This window comes from Pungitius pungitius, chromosome 4, assembly GCF_949316345.1.
Source record: "Pungitius pungitius chromosome 4, fPunPun2.1, whole genome shotgun sequence".
NCBI classification, from domain to species: Eukaryota; Metazoa; Chordata; class Actinopteri; order Perciformes; family Gasterosteidae; genus Pungitius; species Pungitius pungitius.
The window spans coordinates 7,326,125-7,343,364 of NC_084903.1; the positions used below are offsets into that span (position 1 = coordinate 7,326,125).

General features: G+C 41.4%; 3 protein-coding genes across 12 annotated transcripts in view; 1 reads left to right on the top strand and 2 right to left on the bottom strand.

The window, feature by feature from the left end:
* LOC119225347 (ATP-binding cassette sub-family C member 12-like) overlaps nucleotides 1-2,323 on the bottom strand; it is a 34,942-nt gene extending 32,619 nt beyond the window's left edge. For 3 of the 6 annotated variants that reach the window (XM_037483151.2, XM_037483185.2, XM_037483217.2), the window contains exons 1-2: nucleotides 2,242-2,323; nucleotides 878-969 (exon numbers count right to left, since the gene is read on the bottom strand). In XM_037483151.2, the coding sequence (XP_037339048.2) occupies nucleotides 878-969; nucleotides 2,242-2,314 (165 nt within the window). In that variant the 5' untranslated portion in view covers nucleotides 2,315-2,323. Of the gene's footprint in view, nucleotides 1-877; nucleotides 983-2,241 lie in introns of all 6 variants that reach the window. The other 3 variants (XM_037483167.2, XM_037483159.2, XM_037483176.2) reach the window with 3 other exon arrangements.
* Nucleotides 2,324-4,719: 2,396 nt separating this feature from the next.
* The window catches only part of zgc:165481 (uncharacterized protein LOC100073327 homolog), a 33,541-nt gene continuing 21,020 nt past the window's right edge, over nucleotides 4,720-17,240 (top strand). Inside the window, exons 1-2 of one of the 3 annotated variants that reach the window (XM_037483839.2) lie at nucleotides 4,720-4,790; nucleotides 16,075-16,304. In XM_037483839.2, coding sequence (XP_037339736.1) covers nucleotides 16,241-16,304 — 64 coding nt within the window. In that variant the 5' untranslated portion in view covers nucleotides 4,720-4,790; nucleotides 16,075-16,240. Of the gene's footprint in view, nucleotides 4,791-14,421; nucleotides 15,511-16,071; nucleotides 16,305-17,240 lie in introns of those variants that run through there. The other 2 variants (XM_062561693.1, XM_062561692.1) reach the window with 2 other exon arrangements.
* Nucleotides 4,779-17,240, bottom strand: part of cep89 (centrosomal protein 89) — a 49,327-nt gene continuing 36,865 nt past the window's right edge. The window contains exons 17-19 of one of the 3 annotated variants that reach the window (XR_009956015.1): nucleotides 16,025-16,173; nucleotides 10,405-10,519; nucleotides 8,801-8,877 (exon numbers count right to left, since the gene is read on the bottom strand). Coding sequence is in view for 2 of the 3 variants with exons in the window: in XM_037483428.2 (XP_037339325.1) it covers nucleotides 8,604-8,877; nucleotides 16,025-16,173 (423 nt within the window). In the remaining variant the exon portion in view is untranslated. Of the gene's footprint in view, nucleotides 10,520-16,024; nucleotides 16,174-17,240 lie in introns of all 3 variants that reach the window. The other 2 variants (XM_037483428.2, XM_062561691.1) reach the window with 2 other exon arrangements.

A 17,240-nucleotide genomic window follows, 5' to 3' on the forward strand; every position in this document is an offset into this window, starting at 1 on the left:
GTTGTCCCAACAAAAGAGACCCCTTAACGTACGGTTGCCTGCTAACAGTTAGGAAGTGCACACTCAAACTCGCCGAAGCGTAAAATACTGTCTGTTAGATGCATCCAAATTCAGGGGAAAAAAGGTATTGAGACTTCGCCAACTACCAACATTTTTGTCTCGTCTCGTGAATGAAGGTTAGAATAGATTTACTCATAGTTTTTATTTTTTAAGATCCGTTTTCGTCTCGTGGGAAAAAGGTCCGTCAGCGAAATAAACACTGGTGACCTGAGAACTCACTTCTCACAATTACCGCCGCCAGAGTGCTTTTCACAGCTGGCTTGCTGACAAGCGCAAATGAAAACATTTCCATCCCAAAATGTGAATAGTTGACGCCGAAGGAATACTATTTAGTTATGGATGAAAAGGCTAAAATATGTTCTTAGAAACCAGTGAGCATTTTGTGCTATAGGCCGTTTTGGTGGTGAAGGAGTACAATTTACGTTGGTATGTTGACACTAAAGATGGAGCTTAATAAGCTAAATCAATCCTTCAATAAAAACAGAAAAATGTCCCAAGAATTAAAAAGACAGACTGCATCCGTGAGTGAGGCAGCAATGAAAACTAACTTAACGTCAGCTGTATTGTGGCTAAATGACAAAATGTCCCTTAGTCACGGTACAGAAGTAAGTTAATTTAAAACAGAAGTAAGTTAATTTAAGGTAACCTAAGCAGAAGCATCCTTTAAACAAATCATTCTTTTCATGCAAAGGAAACTGGCTGCCTGCACATTGTGCTTTCGCTGTGCCACGTGCTAAACAGAACAGGTTGGTAGGGATGCAAACTAGTTACCGCGCTAAAGTCCGACAAGATCACAGCATTCAAGTGCAAACCTCACCTGTGTGAGTCCAATCTGGTTCAGGACAACTATCGCGTTCGTCACAGCAACTCGGCCTCCGTCTGCGGTGCTTCTCCTCACGCTCGGCCTGCCTACCAAAGTGAGCTGTTTAATTAATGAGTTTGAACAGTTTAATAAGTTATCTAAACGAGATCAAGCACACACAACGCATCACCAATGAGCACCTCCGCCGAGGCGGATTTCTACAGCACAAAACACTAAAGCCAGACCTACACCGACCAGAGGAAATAAATACCGTAGGTAAGCATTTAACACAGGTAGGATACCATTTAATACATTTTAAATATAGATAAATGAGTGGAATACGGTATCTCAGGGAAGAAGTATTCACCACATTACCTTATCAACTTCACCCAAAACCTCAGTGAGCTGAGAAAACCATTGCTGTTATTTAGGGTCAATAGCATATCCTAATATGTATGTGTAGCAATATTATTTTGTTATTGTTGAAGAAAATACACAATGTGTCAAGCTGTGGCAAGTTCCTACAGCTGAATTAAACAAGGAATTGGCGAAATTAGTCCATTTGACCATTAGAGCACAGTTAAATACAAAAAGACACACCTAGGGATATTATTTGTAATCGGTTGTAACATCAGTATGTGCTACCATTCATTATTATTATTATTGTTCTGTTACTATGACGAAAATTATATGTTCTTTTATGTATTTCTTCATACGTTGCCACACTGATGGCATAAAGAAGAGTTAAAGCCCCGTTATTATTGGACATGGCTACAATCCGAAGCCGAAGGTGTTTTGGGTGCTCGCTCCTTTTGCTTGACGCATGCTCCTGATCTTGAATCTAGAATCAATTGCTCTACCTTAGTGTCCCGGATGTTGGTGTGCCACGGCTGAATTTTTTGGGTTGAATATTGTAACCTTCATTTCTTTTGCGGCTGAATATTTTAACATTTTTTTTTTTTAGGTTGAATTTTTTTCAGTGTTTTAATATTGAAAAACATTCAAGTACATAATTTCAATGCATAAATATTCAGTGCTAGAAATTCAATCACCTTTTTATTTCAACCCCCGATGGCACAGATTTACTTCCATACTAATCCAACCCTCCAAGAGAACAAATATTTATTTATGAAGAGCAGTTTTTAAAACCTAAACCATGAAAGCCTATTCAAGCAGTAAAAGTCTTATGACTCAAACCAATCAGGCTTTTGTGGTGCACAGTGCTTGTAAATAAGCCAAAATTTAAATCAAAAACATCATGTGCTATTGAATCAAGTTGACCAAAATCGAAACAAAATAAGCAATCTAAAATTTAAAAATAACAAACTTAACAACTAAAATATTTTGATCTAGGTTGAAGAAGCTAAATGAAACTCTACCTCTGTGTGGAGGACAAGGATAACCCGTTGCAGATTGTTGATACTGACTCAGAAGCTCACGCTGGAGCAGCATTTTACTCTGCATTACATAAGACCCTGTGACGGGGATCAAAGGTCAGCATGGTCACAGGTGAATATCCTCCCCCCACCTCTCAGATAAAAATTGTCCAACTACGCTCAGTTAAAGTCAATTAGATGAGACTTTTGCGTCACTTTCTAACTTTAATTCTTAGCTATGAAGCGGAAATGCTAACAGCCGGGTTGTATATATACCTAATGGGTTCAAATTAAAAACCGCCCTCAGCTGAAGAGTCATTAACTGACCGAGAATGTATGACATGAATGGATCTGGAGATAAAGCCTCATAAAGTGGAAATTTCTCTCTCTGTCTGGAGAACTGGAGACTCCAACCAAAATAGTTAGTCTTTCTCATAACTATTTCACATTTTAATTTGCAAATTAAATAATTTATGTGCCCCTAAATGAGCTTTTATTTTATTTTACAGTTATCTTTCAGATGAAGAATCTGTGAGCAATGTGCCCCAGTTACCAGCGTACTAAAAGAACACCTCCGGTTACGAATGTAACCGTAGTTCCCTGAAGGAAACGAGACGCTGCGTAAAAACGCTGTGGGAACGCCTCTGCGTGACCGCGTTGTAGGGGAAGAATTCGGTGAGCAGCGTGTGAGTCCCTCAGGACTGTGGGGTGACCTTTCTTGGGAAACCTGTGACCTGTCCGAGTTTAGGATAGCCTCCAGTCTAAACAGAGGGGCCAACAGATGCCTTGACTGATCCATATCCTGTTTTGTTATCTGTCTTGGATTAGTGATTGATTGGCCGCCATTAAGGGAGGGTCAGTTTACGACCTTTGGGGATTTTCCTGTTGCTCTGTCCTGAGGGTTTGGGGGGGGAAGCAACAGGTGTTCGGCCTTTCAGAGATGAATGGTCCTGCCTTTCGGGTCCCTTTATAGCATCCTGGTCCTGGTGTCGCCCGCCTATGACGTACCAGCTCGCCATTGGTTAGAATTCACACGTGCTTCATGACGCGTGTGGTGGAAATTTGTGGATTGAAGCCTTGTGAGAAATCAAAAGTATCTTGAACTCGCTTTGTGATTAAGTATTTATCACTAACTAGAATATAGAAAAATGAACAATACAGAAAACACAAGCCGTAAGTACAGACATGTCAGGAGAGGTGCTGGCGCAGGCTGAAGGCAGGACTCAAATGCAGGATCTTCCAAGTTTCAAAAGGTGCTCTTTATTCACCAATACAAATCAAAAAGGACGTGCACCAACGACGACTAGACTTAGACAATGACGCGACAAGGGACAACAGGCACACAGGGCTTAAATACACTAGGGAGGTGCACATGTGGAAACAATCAGGCAATCACAGGACAAGGCAGGAAGTGAAGTTACCCAGGGAATCAAGAGACATGAAACTGCAAAATAAAACAGGAAGGAGAACCAAACCATGACACAGACAGAAGTCAAATAACTAGAATTTAGCTGAAAAGGGAAAGATTGTTCCTTCTCCCTCAGAGGAGCAGGAAGATCTGACAAAGAGGAGAGGGGGAACATGAGTTTTATACACTTCGAAGAGGGACCTGTGTTGTTTCAGCACAAACTCCCAGGACAGAGGAACAGGAAAAGCCCCAGATGTCGTAAAACGACACCCCTGACCCTTCCTTAATGGCGCTCACTCATCCAAAGAGAGATAACAGAACAGGATATGGATCAGACAAGGCATCTGTGGGTCCCTCTGCTTAGACAGGATGTCATCGTGAACTCGTCAGGTCATAGGTTTCTTAAGAAAGGTCACACACCAAAGTCCTGAGAGACTCACACTTTGCAGCTTGACAAATTCTCCCCAACATGCATTAATATTCATATTTTTTGAGTTACATTTTTCATTTTATTTGGGCAATTTAATCGTTGCAACTTTGATGACTAGCTCATCTTAAGACTTTTACAAAAGATCTATTCATCTCATGAATAGTGATAATTATACGTTGGCTTATTCATTGATCGTGTCCCAATACATATTTAGCATTCTTTTATTCTCTTTTGATTTCTTATATCTCCTGTCTTTTGGGCGGAGAGCGTAAATTTGAGGTTCAATCTCGCATATTTCTGCTGAGCAGGTATTTGATTGTTTAAACTGTCATATCTGGGGGAGGTTTAATGATGATTTTGATCGCACTGCACCACAGCAATGTGTATGAAGGCGTTTTAATGTTGTATTAGAAGGTTTTATTCATTAAATTGTGTCGTTCATGTCCCTGTCCCAGAAAATATGAAGCTGTGACATCAGCTCTCACCGGACGGATAAAAACCAACGAGCAAAGATAGAGCAAAGTTAAGAATAAAGTCCAACATGTTAAATAGAGTAAACAGGTGCAGGTCAATACCAGGCAAACAAAGCTGACCGGCAAAAAAACGTAATCCAGGAAATGTTGGTTTTAAGTAGGCAGGGTCAGACATGACACTGGACTAGTGGAAGCAGAGCGGTGTACGGACCACAGAAATCACCAGCAGTATGGAGAGCAGGTGAGTGACTCGGTGGAGTTCTCTTGTGGCGAAACTGGTGGGAAAGGGGTAGGAAGGATGGTGAGATGGGCTAGGTCAGAAAAGGTCAAATGAAGAATATCAGGGAAAAGCAGGCAGTACACATAAAAGGTGACATGAAGGACCAGGAGGGATTTACGACAGGTTGTATGTTGTCTTTACTTCCTCGGATAAAATAATGCAGAGTTTGCATTGTGTTTTACACTCTGGCAGATTTTTGTTCCCACTCTCCACTAGTTTTATATCTCAGTCACCCGCTATAGGAGGAGAGAAGCGTTAAATAAGGTGGGGATCTAGTGTCCCACTGTAATGTTAAGGAATAAGTCAATTATAGCTGTGGATAATTACTAGGATCAGGATCTATGTGACAAATAAAGACTCAAGAGGCAACTGTATCATTCTTAGATTGGGTGTAAGTATACAAATAAAATTCAACTTCGAAAAATTAATTTCAGGTGGAAAAAACATGCAGAAAAAAAATCAAACTTTGAATTGCAAAACCCTCCTTTCTTTTCTGCCCGTAGTGCCACACTAACGCAAGTCAGGTAGTCTAGACGCTCCTTTCCCAAGCAATATTATCAGGCTCCTTCTGGGGGATCCTGAGGCATTTTCAACTCAGATGATATATCACCTTCAGTATTTTCATTAATGTAAATAAACACACCAATTATTAACAATAAAAAACCAAACACACACACACACACACATAGGACTCCAACTAACAATTATTTTGGATAATCAATTAATCAGTTGATTATTTTTTCAATTAATCGATGAATTGGATAAAAAACAGAATTGAAAAGCTTTAATTTACGAATCAGAAAACAGGATTTGTTTTAACGTCATAACTATACTATATTATACTACACTCACAGAAGCACACACTCAGACACACTCCGAAACACCTCCCCTTGTTCACTTGAAGCTTATTCATTTAATTATTACCAACATTGTTATGCAAGTTAATTAAATGTATACACATCTAAATTCAGTTAAAAATAATCAAGTGCTATGAGATAAATTTAAAACGGCATTTATAAATAAATGCATTAGAGGCTTCTTAGTTAGCCGCGCTGGTTTAATGGATCACCACGTGTCTTTCTTTACGGTCATAACATCAACTACCGTATAACCCACAAGTGCACTAGTATGGAAGTAAATCTGTGTCATCGGGCTTTAAAAGAAAAAGGTGATTTAATTTCTAGCTCTGAATATTTATGCATTGAAATGATGTGTCTGAATGTTTTTCAATGTTAAAATACTTCAAAAAATTCAACCACAACATCGAGGACCTCAAGGAAGAGCAATCGTTTCTAGATTCAAGATCAGGAGCGTGTGTCAAGGAAAAGGAACGAGCACCCAATACACCCTGGGCTTGTCGGCAGCTTGATGACAGTATTGTAGCCATGTCCAATAATAACGGGGCTTTAACTCTTCTTTTTGCCATCAGTGTGGTTTGTGTCTGTAAGATTTCATAATAGACAGCTGACATTTGTACATTAACAGACTGTATTGGACATGAACAATGCGGAAGTTAAACGAGAGCATACAGCCAGTCAGAATACGCCTCTTCTTCTAGTTTTTAATTCATTTAATGATAATGAGATCCTTCGACAAGATTTTAGGAGTGATTGGCAGTTTTGAAACCAGGAACGGGCTTGAAGAGGCACATGTGCCGCTGTAGCGTAGTTGGGGGGAGGGCAGCGGCTTTAGCAGAGCGTGCAGACGCATACACCCGACAGGACATACTGGTGGAGATGCGAACACGTTTACTCTGCAATCTCCTTAAACTGTCTCTGCTCTGCTCACTGAAGCAAAACAATACGTGGACAATAAATATCAGAGCCGAGAGCAGCGAGTGTAGTCAACTACTGCTGCTAACACATCCCGTCGGACCAGGATTATTATTAGGATATATTTATATTCGTTAATGAACTTTTCTCCTCATGTTACCCTGGTAACCGCTGTCATTGCAGACGGTTGCATCCATTCTTAATATGAAAATCGACATACTTCCGGTTTAGCGGCTACGCTTCGTATTTTCGTTTTATGGGAAAAAATGCAAAAGGGATTAACGCAGTAAAAAGTTATCAGTCTGTCTCGTTTTTTGGTTCTAAACGAAGAATGAGAAAACGACCGCCCACTTCCGTTTTCTAGTTATTGATTAAAAACAAAAAAGGAGAAATCGGCCGCCCACTTCCGTTTTCTCGTTATTGATTAAAAACGAAAATGGATTAAACGGCCGCCCACTTCCGTGGGATTTGTAGTATTATGGTGATGCATGCGATATACCGGCGGGCCAGCTCTAATAGTGAATTGATTTCATCATGCGGGCCAAAGATAAATAATTCACGGGTCGGATGTGGCCCGCGGCCCTTGAGTTTGACACATGTGCTCTATTTGCTTATAAGTACTGTGCGATGCCTTGCAAAGCTTCAGGAACAGCAAGGTAAAGCAATATGAGTTCAGATTGAATATAGAAGATCAAAAATGGACAAGGAATAATTGTTGGCGCTTTTGTTGCTATGGTTGATAGCAACAAACCTACTTCTGATGCATCTACGTCAGAAGTCACTGTGATGTTACTCTTGTATAACATCATAGTGTTCATTTAAGCACATCAATGATGTGTGTTGCTGATGACATTTAGACTGAGAGGAACAATGCCGGTTGGATTTGTTGGCGGCCTTCTACCGTCACACCAGGTACTGGCGTACTCGCGTCCCTCATTACTCTGCAGCTAGCGTACGAGTCTGAGCCACGGCGCCGTCGTCATGCTGGCCTGAGTCGGTCAGCAGGGATTAGTGGTACATCTCAACTCAGACAGCACTTTCCTTATGGTGTCTGATGCAGCAGGGCTGCAGCAGTGGCAAAGAGGTGACGTTATTGTGTCTGGGTCACATCATGAAAGTTTGTTTTATCTGTATTGATGGGCATTACTCTCAACAATGAGAGGTTTACTACTGTTTTGTGATGGAAAAACTATTATTCTGAAACAAACTATCCTTAGAAATATCACTTTGAGTTCACTTCCACTGTGTCTGAATCAGATTTAATAACAAGTCAGAATTTACAAATACAGCGACGCCAGCCTTGCCACAAAATATTATCTGAGCGTTTTAAAAAGGTAGTAATAATTATAATGATGAGCATTTGAAACTACATTTCTACTACTAAACACATGTTTTATATTGACACCATTTGAGGTTTGGCCTTAAAATACCAGAAAACAGTATCTTCTCCAGAAAAAAGGCTCAATTTAGATCATGTTCAACATTCTTCTTTCCACAAAGCTCTCCCATTTCTGCCTGTTCTGTACCATGTAACATGACACCGTGACCACTGTAATGCCATTATCGCATATGCCCAGCAGGTGGCAGCATTGGCTAAACACATTTAGACTCAATAGCCTTAAATAAGATAAATAAAGCAACAGCCTCCAATGTTGGTTGTGCTTGTCAATCTATTATACAAGTTGGCATGGTCTATAAAACCCTGAGAACAATTTTAAAAACTGAGCCGCTTTATTATGCTTTTTTCTCCAACGTGTTTCACTGCAATTATTTTGTCCAAAAAGTTTCTTTGCAGGAAAAATAAGAATGAATTGGCCTTACCTCGACTGCTATGCTCAAACTAGTTAAATATACTCATGAGTTTGGTACGGAAGACGTTGCAAGTTGTACAGTTTCATAAGCAAAACAAAGTTGATCTGGTAAATGCTGGTACGCTGACACGCTTACGTATGAAACTAATTCAGACAACCAAATGACCTATCTTGACATCATGAGCAAACACCTAGCAATAAAAATCCAGCCCATGCTTGTGTCTCTCGTCCAAGGAATTATTCTGGTGGTCTGAGTCAGATTTAGAGATGGACCTCCTCAGGGGCCCAGGGCTTTGATGAGAGGTGAAGACGAGGGGCCCGGCGCTGATTGTCGGAGCCTCTGGAGCCTGAGGGGGGCGGCCCGGAGAGGAGCTGCCGTGCAGGTCAGCAGTGAGAGTGTCTCTCATCTGTTGGTTCTCCCTGGTTGCTGCCTGCCACAACACTTCCAACTCTTCCTCCACCTCCCTGGAGGAGCAGAGAGAGGAGGGGGAAACAACGAGGTCAGTTAGTGAAGTGCTGGTTGATAGGGGGGCATTTCAAGTTACAAATGAAAAGGAAAACAATGCTAATGTGTAATTGAACCCAAATGAAGAGTGCTCTGAGGTTTAATAACAGGAGAACTGCATCACTGATCAATTACTGCGCCTGCAGGACTGCCTGGTCCTCTCTGCTCATCCAAGACTACTTTGCTCCTGGGAACGCTGTCCCTCTCCCAATTATTTCTTAAGTAGTGCCTGAAGCTTTGTGTTTTCTAAGTGAGAGAGAGAAAGGCAACAGGCATCAAAAGAGCATCTAGAGCTGAGTAGCAGCTGTCGAGCTGTTCAAGAGTTGGAAGGTGATGCTCTTTGTTTATCACTATCCGTTGCTGTCAGGGATTTAAAATCCACAAATCGTGACCAGATTACAATGAAATGTGCTGAATAAATTCTGGCTGAACTCACAAGGTCACTTGATTCAGCTGATAATCTTTAGTGTCCATGACATGCTTGATCATTCTGGAAGTATTGAAACCTAAAAAACATTTAGTATTGTATTAAACCTCATGAATTTCCCACTATATAAAAACCAATATACCACATAGTTAGAATACATAGATCAAAACATCAAGCCCTTGTTTTAAATCGTTGCATGGTTTTACATTTGAATGTAAAACGACACCCCCCTCATCTTGTTCAGGACCTTCAAGCTGATTCAGATGAACTGGCACGATGCAGGGAAGTGTTTCTATATACAGAAACAACCATTGGGGGTCTGCGAGGGCATTGCACTGCGTTCACATCATTCGAGAATAAGTGTCTGAGTGGTGCAATTGTTAGAGGCTGTGACTTGGAAGCGGCATACATTCAAGTCAACTGATGCCATAAAACATCAGCTTCCTTATACTAAGTAGGGTGAGGTTTTACCGCATAATCAGCACCGCGAGAGCCGTGATGACATTTAAGTCTGTCTAACCGTAGTTATAAAGTGAGCAAAATGTCTCAAAATGTGGTCTGCCTGTGGTGAGGGAAAAAAAGCTGGGACCCTTTTTTAATAATATTACACAACTTGATCCAAAGTTTATATAAAGTTACTGTACCCAATAGAAAGTGCAGTTCCTCTTTTTAAGTGTTGATAATGTCCTTACAAAAAGGAACACTTTACCTGACTCCATTAATTCACACTAAATTATCTTTTGTCTTTTAACTGTCAGACAGTTGTTGTTGTTGTTTTACTTCTTTTGTCCATTACCCTTTCAGTTTTTAGTAAATACTGTGCTTCACTGAACAATGCCTTCACCTTCACTACACCGGGCAGGACACATTCAGAGTTTAGGCTTTTGTAACATTGTTGATAAGACCCTGCTGATGCATTTCCTGTGCCTGTGTTTTCTGTGATCATTTAAAGAAAAAATAAGTTGACAGCGGGACAGCGTATCCAATTCACGTAGACAAAAAGAGGAAAGAGGGATGACAGAGAAGAAAAGCAGCTCCAGTGAGACAGCCCGGTAATCACCTGCGTGAGCTCTTCCCGCTCTAATGGCAGACGGATTAACGCTCTTTCATCACATGACGATGGCACGTGTGGACTCAGTCATCCGCGTGTCACAGCGGAGGCGACCTAAGCAAAACTTAAACATTGCACATGACTATTAGACCTCAGAGCGTCATCTTAAAAGAAACCTGCGGATTAAACCGTGTGCAGACCGCCGGTTTGAACAGCATGACTCGCTGCACCTCTAAATGTGATTCATTCCACGCTGCTCTGAGTAATCCCGTTGACCGGCTCGTCTGCTCACAGTACAGGATCTCCCTCACACGACACCGCTCACAGCTAACGGCAGCATTGCAGGGCATTGGCTGGAGACTTTCCTTCCATTGTAATCATTGTGGGGAACTCTTAACTTTTTATACTGCCGCCATCATCAAACTGACCAATATTTGTCTGTGAGCAAGACCGAAATAGTATTTCACAGCAATCAGTAGGACATGTTTTGGCGGGCTACATCCGATCCAAGCTTGAAATAAGTTCAATTTTCAAGACAAAAGGGCTTTGTAACGGCTGCTCGTAAGTAGGCGGGACAATTCCTAAATGCACAGGGCTCCTGTTCACAGCCTCAGCTGCAACGTGCGTTTGGTGCTAATTGGAAACCGTCCAACAGACGCTAAACTAAGATTGTAAACATGCTAAAATAATATCAAATTTATTTTTTCATGATAAATAAAATAGTACTGCACGAGGGGATGAGACACACTGTATAAACACTAGAAACCCTTTTCATACAGTAACTTCACCTCCTGAACTTGAAAATGACCTTTGTTGTTCTCCAACCCATTGAAGTAAACTGCATTTGCCATACATCACAAGAAGCTCATATGAATAGTTTATATTGCTCAAAAGGATCCTTTTGGGACAAGTGAAAATGAAAACTAAAATCGATTTAGTAGGGCCGGGACATTAGCGCGTTAATTAAGATTAATTAATTACAATGTGAATTAAGATTAATTAATTAAACAAAAAATTAAACATTTTTTACGCATTTTTACACTTATTTTTTGCACCGTGGGACGTTTCTCACTGGATGAGTTTCGGCGGACCGATTATACTGGAGCACCAAGTGTTCATGACTTCAGACAACAACAAACCACAGTGAACATGAACGAAGAAGCTGACGAGACCGTGTCGGTTGGCCCCGTGAATGGGACATTTTATTATAAAAAACAAACGGATACGGTCGATAAGAGCATGGTTGTGTGCAAGCTATGCAACAAGGAATTCGCATATCACCGCAGCATATCGAGCCTCAAGTATCACCTCAACGCAAAACAATTACCAGCTGGTTTAAGGACTAAGTCCACGTCTGAAAAAATAACCAATGTTCTGAATGTACTTGAAAGTATTGGTCTACTTAAAAAAACATAGTTTACAGAAGGTCTACTTACCTATAGGCTACCTGAATTTCTGAAAGTACTATATTTCTAAATATGCTATTGCTACACTTGTCTGCTGGAAAAATCCATGTGAAAAAAATTACTTCTCACTGTTCTCAGGTCAAATATTTATGCAATTAAAATGCGATTAATTTCGATTAATTAATTACAAAGCCTCTAATTAATTAGATTAATATTTCTAATCGAGTCCCGGCTCTACTATTTAGTTATTTAGGCATCTGGACCGTTCTCCTTAAAAACACACAATGCTGGTTGCAGATTCGGTTTAAATTATTGACTTATCTATCTGGCAAAAAAGGGAGAAAAAAACCTTTTCACGCTCATCTAAGTGAAGATTACTTAATGATGTTTCCAGTGGCAGCTGATACAGTTTTCAAGGACCATCCGATCAATTTTAGCAAAAATCCCAGAATGATTTAATGCACAACAATTAAGGTTTCAAAAAAGCATTATTATTATTATGATATTACAATTGACATTTATTCCAACTTTTCTTTGTCACCCTCATAGGTAATTCAGTATAATATACGTTATATCTCACAATATCCAGTATGAGATATATATATAAATACCGCACTCTATACTTCCTCCAGAATGTGGAGGTTCACTTTGCCTAGAATAGCTAGCTTAAGGCGTTATCCTATTTTATCAGACAGCTGGTTCATATCCCTCACCCCTGGATCTGTCCCAGCTGGATCTGTCCACGTAGTTTTGAAAAGCCTGCATGAAAACCCGAAAGTGTTTTTAGCATGTGCGGGTCCAGCTAGTGTAACAGTCTCTAGAAGCTTCTCTCCTATTGTTGATCTTCAGCTCTTACACCTGGAGGTTATCCGTGGAAGTTCTCCTCTTAAATGGATCTTGAAGGAGACGTTTCACTGAGTTAGCGTTAGCGAATAGGCTAAATTTAAATCTTTAATCAACAATTAGCCAAATTGCTTTATAGACCCGCCTCTAGCGCTGCTGAGACATGCCGACAGGCAAAGAGGATGTGCAGCAAAAGCATATATTTTGATATAGAATTTTACAAACATTACATGGCACGTTCCTTACTCAAAAATCACAAATATATATGTATATATTTATGTTATTTTTATTATCATTGTTTCTTTTTTTATCGCTCCAAGACAAGTGCTAAAAGGGGGTCAGGCCCCATGGCCTTCTATAAAACCCCCACAGACTCCATCTTCTGCTAATTACATCCAGCCCAAACAGCCGTGAACATATGTGTTACCCATGGCAACCACACGCTGCATTGCTTCCTATGCAGCTGCTCAGACAAAATACAAAGAATAACCTTGCCGCTTATAGCAGGTGGAAAATAAAATAAGAGCGTGTGTGTGTGTGTTTTGGTGGGAAAGTTGTGGTCCCACAGCTGCATTCTCACCCACGGGCTCAGCAGCAGCAGCTCTACTCTGATACGTCTCCATTACGATTATTGCTTCAGTTAAGCTGCAGCCATCTTAGGATTCGGTCTATTGCTCTTCAACAGATCTCCCCCCCCCCTAAGACCCTCGGCCCAGCAGCATTATTCAATGTTATCAGAGCAGTGGGGTTCATAAGTCTGGATGGGAGGCAACAAAAGCAGGGAATCACACAGGCACAGCATGAGACAATCCGTCCTTAATTAACATTTCAATGAAGTCTTTGTCCGTCCCTTCCCAAATACATTTATAACTTAATAGCCCGACAAAGTTGCATGTTCCAATGGCTAAGCAAAAGTCAATGGCTTTACTAAATATAATATTCTCAGATCCATAACTCCGTCCAGCATGTTTTGGCCGATACTCTATACTCATTGACTTTTTATGTTGTTTTTATGCATTCAATGTGTTTTGCATTCATTGGATCTCCTGATACTATATTAAAATACAGCTTCTGTTGAAGGAAAAAAGTTAAATAATTTCACGATATATGATATTGTAACAATATAAGCAACTTGAGGGTTATTTCAGTCAAATTGAGAAATAGTTCCTCTGGTCCTTCCAGAATCCCTCTTGCACCTGATAAGAAACCAAAGGATAATGGAACACTACTTATACTTATTGTGTTTATCTGCATCCATGGGCTCTTGCATTAATGATGCATGAGGCTCAAAGCTTAAGTGCCATTGACATAAAAAGTCTGTGATTTACACTGCTAGTTTTCCACTGTGTGAAAACAGGATGATAAAGACTGCAGCAGCCATAAGCATCATCACACTTGTAAGGATGAAGACTGAGTGTATCACTAAGCTGAAACAACAATATCTAATATCTAAAGTAACAACAAGTTGACCCTACATTTAATACTCCAGGCCTGCCCCCTGGAAACGAATGTACACATATTTGACACAAAAAACATTATAGACATATATTTAACTCTCTCTATAAATCCATTCTCTCTCTCTGGAGACAGGCAGTATGATCCCAACTTAGCAGAAACTCTGCTGCTACAGCACAGCACATACAAAACAGTGCTCCACAGAGGAGAGAGGCAGCGTTAGCTTCTGTGTGGAGGTGAGAAGTGTGACATCGACTGAGTGGATGAGCCCCTGACGTCCTAGACCAGGGGACACCTGCTTTCTCTCACAACACAAGTAGGACAAGAACTCACCGCCAAGTACATGGATAGTTCTGCCTGATGGCTGGGGCTGGTAGACTAGCCCGCTCTGTTATTAGGGGGTCAGTCGGACATCACACACACACACACTTCCAATGACTCACAGCATCCAGCAGGCTAGAGCGCATGTTTCGTGAAAAGGTGGTCAATGCAGTTACTTAAGGTCAGCAGGACATAGGTCTGTGGTGACATAAAGCCATTGCAAGTGCTGTGAGTGATGTACTTGGTAGCGTCAGTTTGTGTGTGTGTGTGTGTGTGTGTGATTTGTCATTACGATGTCCTCAGGGCCGTGCAGGACAGGATCTTCTCACAATCTGATTAGCTAGCTTTCATTTGATAGCAGCGGGCAGCAGGCCCAGGGACAGAGCTAAAAACAGACCCACCAACGAGGGAGTGAAAGGGAGTGGGAGATTGTTTCAGGAGCAACAGACGACCAGTGAAGTTTGTTATGGCTGTCACACTGTAGCAGCAGAAATATTGTTGAACAATGTCAGCTCAGCAGATTACTGGCTACATGACATTTGTAATTTCTTTCATATATCCCTTCGACTTTGCCTGTTATTTTGTTCATTACAGTGGAACACGGTGTAATCAAATGATTGACGTATTATCACCATGTGCAGTTGATGCGACAATTGCATTATATTCATGTTTTTGTTAAGTATATTGTTAGCAGCAGATTATAATTTGCTGATTTATGTTAGCATGGTGCACCTTTAATTTGATACTATTGCTTATGATCTAAAGAAGCAAGCAAACAAGACGTAAGTAAGAATTTAAGCTATTTCTGTGTAGTTAATCTTAAGCTTGTCTTTGTATCTGATTCTATAACAAAATAAGCTGAATGATTTATGCAGTTTTGCTCCGGCTAGGAGCAGGACTCCCTGGGAGTCAACACTGACATCTCACTGCAGGAGGCCGTGCTGCTAGGTTCACCGTGGGGGGGGGGGGAGTCACTGGAGAACCAGAACCAGGACTGAGAGGAACAGACTGTCACACTGCTGCAGTAAAACGAGAGGTTTTCCAAAAGCGACGCTGGTGCTCCTAAAGACAATGTTTTTTTTGTCAACAGGTACGTAATAATGAACAAAATTCAACAAAAATGACGTGTGACCAAAGTATGCAGATTAATGCAGTCGGTGATCTCTGTTGGCAGATCTACATTTTTCTCAAAATCTGGCATACTGTACTGCCACTGTGATTGTTAAATCACTTTTGGAGTGAAGCAATGTCAGGACGGATGATTAATAAAAAGTCTGACACCAATCTGTTAGTCTAGACATCTCCATCTGCTTGTTGCCTGCAGTAATTGTCTTGTTTATAAGACTGGTTCTGCCTCCGTGCACCTTACGGCTGCCTCTCCATGTCTCTGTGCTCCCTCCCTCCCGCACGCACACACACACCTCTCCCCTCTCTCTTCCTCCTCCTTCTCCTCCCTTCATTCACACATTCTCCCCCTACCCTCCTCCCCTTTTCCGCCCGCCCTCCTCCTGTTTTCTCCTCCACTCTCTCCTTCCCCTCACTCTCTCTCTCTCCCCCCTACACACCCTCTCTCTCTCTCTTGTTCCTCCTCACTCCCCTCCTACCGTTTGGACTGCAGCAGTCTCTCCTCAGCCTCCTGTCTTTCTGTCAGCAGCCTCTGCAGATGAAGGATCTCCCTCTGGTAAGAAGCTGTCCTCCCCTCCGCTGCCTCCTCCAACCTTGCCAGTCTGGTGGTCGCCTGGCTCCGGTACACCTGCTCACACACGTACACACACAGAGGAATGAGATGTGGAGTGTTGCTATGAAGGAGGCGGATCTACATGAAGGACAGCACATCAGAGTCAACTGTGGTGGAGGAGGGGGAGTCACACACATCGGGACAAGGTGAGGAACCACAGAGAGAGGAGAGGAGAGGCTTGGTGTGATGTGTACTTATACTGCATTTGGACTTCATTGTTTGAATGTGTGTTTCAGAAAAAAAATGTAAGTTGTTGTAACCGCAGATCAACTGCTGTTAAGCTATGGACAATTGGGAAGTACTGCAGGTGGTGCAGCGCACACACACACACACACACACAGACAGACACACACACACATGCACACACACTCGGACACAGTCTTACAAGTGGCATGCATGTTTATCGCTGTTTGGACTAGAGCAACAGTCATGGCAAAAAGGCAGCAGGTGAAGTAAAGAACAAATCAGTGGAAGGGAGCTAGAGAGCATTGTGCAAATGCACAAAAAGAAAACAGAGGAGGGATTCAGTGGGTCGCTGCTTTGTGCCCTGCAGATGGTTATTTAGTGAGAAGCAAAACAAGGTTTGTATTAATACACACAACACAGCGTGTGTTTGGCCTCTATTCACATGTTTGCATTGGAGTTTAATCAATCTATCTGCTAAAGGGCAAATCGAACTATTTGTTTTGTTACCGTTTCCCTCTTAATAATTATGGATTATAATGTTGCTGGATTGTCTGGATTGTTGTACAGGAGTCTACAGGAGTGGAAAATGTGTTTCTATACTGAATCAGTGATATCATTTGATCTTTGATCTTATCCTGGCTTTCAATTTAGTACCTATGGTACGAGATCAGGTGACTGGTGGGTTGTGATCATCTGAACCCAATGTGTTCGCACAAAGCATATTTTACCCCAAACTGCTGTGGCCTTTTGTACGCAGAGATGAAGCCTTTTTCAGAAAAGTGCCGACAGATTTCAAATGCTTTTCCTGGGACAATCGCAACAGAGGAGACTATCCAGTTTCTCCCAACAGAGACACAGCTTGAGTACATGTGGGGAAATCGTTGATAGTAATGAAC